This window comes from Limulus polyphemus, unplaced genomic scaffold, assembly GCF_000517525.1.
Source record: "Limulus polyphemus unplaced genomic scaffold, Limulus_polyphemus-2.1.2 Scaffold13956, whole genome shotgun sequence".
NCBI classification, from domain to species: Eukaryota; Metazoa; Arthropoda; class Merostomata; order Xiphosura; family Limulidae; genus Limulus; species Limulus polyphemus.
The window spans coordinates 1-2,979 of record NW_013679566.1 but is presented as its reverse complement, the minus strand read 5'-3'; the positions used below and the strand labels follow the sequence as shown (position 1 = coordinate 2,979).

Genomic DNA, 2,979 nt, shown 5'->3' with positions numbered 1-2,979 from the left:
ACAAGTGGACAGTCCTCACCAGTGAGTGTATCTACCTTTGACAAGTGGACAGTCCTCACCAGTGAGTGTATCTACCTTTGACAAGTGGACAGTCCTCACCAGTGAGTGTATCTATCTTTGACAAGTGGACAGTCCTCACCAGTGAGTGTATCTACTTTTAACTCTAGGTAGCATTTAGTCCTTTCATTTCCAGATGGAGATCCTTCTTAACTATGTTAGGTACTGTTGCTTGAACACTGACCTTCATATTCATTGATTCTCACCTGCAGAAAGATGCCAGACTTTGCTTACTACTTGATCCATATATCATTGTTTTTTCCAAGGGATATCCCCATCTTACAAAATCTAACTATTTATGAAATACCAAACAATTTGAAAATGTATTTCTGGTGCAACTTTATATTGTCACATGACTTGCTGATTTGCACGTTCAAATGTTTAATATAACACAATCAACCTTCTGTGTACATATTATTACAGTGAAATTATCTTAATGTTTATGTCTCATAAGTTACGTTCTTGTAAAAATTAAACTTACTCAGCACTGAAAATAATGCCTTACTGTGATTTTTAACTATATATTGAAACCATGGTAAGAGTTGTATGAAGTTTCAGTGGAAATCTGAAAATTGCTATAAACATGAAATGTCGATGTCAGCACAAATAGGATATTTAATAAGCTCTATTGACTTCTAATGTCAGTGAAAAATGACTTGCTTTATTTAAATTATACTGTCATGGTGTTCCAAAGATATTTCATGTTTATAGCAATTTTCAGATTTCCACTGAAACTTCATACAAATTTCACTGACATTAGAAGTCAATAGAGCTTATTAAATATCCTATTTCTGCTGACATCGACAATGACTTGCTTTATTCAAATGATACTGTCATGGTATTCCAAAGATATTTAAATGAAGGCTTTTTTGCTGATCTTTGTTAGCAAGTCAAAATGTTAACTTCAAGCATGTTCAAACATGAATAATGGTTATTCAAAGATTTTAAGATGTTATTATAATGGTTTCCTCAAGCATATAGTTTTAAATTTCAGGACAGTTATAGCAACAGTAAACAAATTTAATTGCTCTCATGGTTTGTAACCTAAACGATGTACATCTGTTAACTTTAAATGGAATCTATTAAAGACTTAGATGATCATATAGGTTTCTAACCATGATAACAGTTAATGTTGGTCACCACGACCTTACCATAAGTACTTATCAAAATTAATGTTAGTGAACTATAAACACTTGAACAAAGAATTTGGTTAAAACCTATTTAATGGTAATGTGCACATTAGATTTAGAATGATTTCCATCAACTAAAGGACATTTGTTCTAGTTAGTGAATATTACTAAACTATGAAAATCTTTTAATTTTGTGTCTTGTTTGAAAGACTGCTTCACTGGATCAGTACACTATTGAATAATTATAGCATTCTGTATCTCTGTGTAACTATGTCACTGTTCTTTAATTTGCAGTACCTCCATATTGGATGATTGAACCAACTAATACATATGTAGTATTAAATGAGCCTGTAAACATAAACTGTTTGGCCAAGGGGTATCCAGTTCCACGGATTACGTGGAAAAGAGCTAAATGTAAGTTAATATTTCTAAGCAATGACATCTGGTGTTTTATGAAAGAATCTAAAAGCAAGAAAAATGTTATTCTTGTGTATTTTATAGATTTTTCTATTACTGGAATGTTTTTGTTTAATAACTTACTTTGCTGGAAATATTGTTGAAAGCATACTTTATTTAATAGCTAGGAAATACTTTCAAGTCTATATGGTACTGGAATAGATAAATTAATCCTTATATAACTCATTTTTGACAAAATAAAAATAAAATCTTGCATCTCTCAATTGCTTGTGGAATAAATTTTTTTTTGTGCATCAAGTATATAGATAAATATGGGAGTTGAATGTGGTAGGACAGTCCTCTTAGGTAAATTAACCACCTCTGTACATCACCAGTTGCGACGTGCTGCCATCTAATTGTATTATATGTAACTTATTTTATTGCTTAAACAAAATGGTGGATGGGTACGAATTTGAATAATCAAAGTACCACATCAATTTTTGGTTTTTGAATAAGTTTCTTTTAAGGTTAGCACCTTGAATTTTTATGGTTACAAAGCACATATTTCAGGAAATGTGAGTTTGCTGATTTAAAACAATGAGGAATTATAGACAGCTGAATAGGCGGAAAAGAAACACGGCTCACATTCACTGATTTTTATAACATGACTGCTTTAAGATAAGCGACTTAAGTTAAGATGCTCCCCACAGGGTAAGAGCTCTTACTTCTATTGAACATCATTTTGAATTAATCATTAAATGGGTGGAGGTTGAGAGTCGTACAGTATAGAAATTTAAGGTGGTCTATTTCTACTACAAGTATTGTTTTAACAACTGCTTTTTATGTCTAAAGTTTGGAATGACTGTCTCAAGCCTTATGACAGCAAAAGGCAGTAGCAGTTGAGACATTGTGGGTCTATGTACTCAATTCCTAACCCATAATTTGAATTTCTATAGCAGCTGCCTAGTTTGACATCTGTGTTTGGATCATTTCTGATAGATGGAATATCTCCAGTGCTTTTGTGAGCTATGACCAAAGATATTTCCATTTGACTTAATGCAAATGACAAAGACTGGCAATGGACAATTTATTTTGGATTTTTAAGCCTCCTTGTGAATGTTTTGGCTTAAATATAATATATATATATATAAAGTTGTACCAACTGTAAAAATGTGAAAGATATAAACTTTTAAGGAGTGTGTATGTGTGTAATTAGCTCCTGAAATCCATTGATAATACTCCAAATGTGTTTCATATTTCAAATAGGTTAACATTGAAAAATCAAATTTGGAAAAGGGTAATGGCTTAAGTTCTTTTGCCTATAATGGCTTGAGCACAACTGACATTCATCATCATTTGGTCACTTGTGGGTATAGTAGTAGCTAGCTTTAAAGGT

At 32.0% G+C, this 2,979-nt stretch overlaps 1 protein-coding gene across 1 annotated transcript in view; it reads left to right on the top strand.

Annotated features, from left to right (window-relative positions):
* LOC111084135 (Down syndrome cell adhesion molecule-like protein Dscam2) overlaps positions 1-1,601 on the top strand; it is a gene marked incomplete at both ends in the record, with an annotated part of 3,879 nt that extends 2,278 nt beyond the window's left edge. The window contains one exon of the mRNA XM_022380917.1: positions 1,482-1,601. Coding sequence (XP_022236625.1) covers positions 1,482-1,601 — 120 coding nt within the window. The remainder of the gene's footprint in view (positions 1-1,481) is intronic.
* Positions 1,602-2,979: the final 1,378 nt, after the last annotated feature.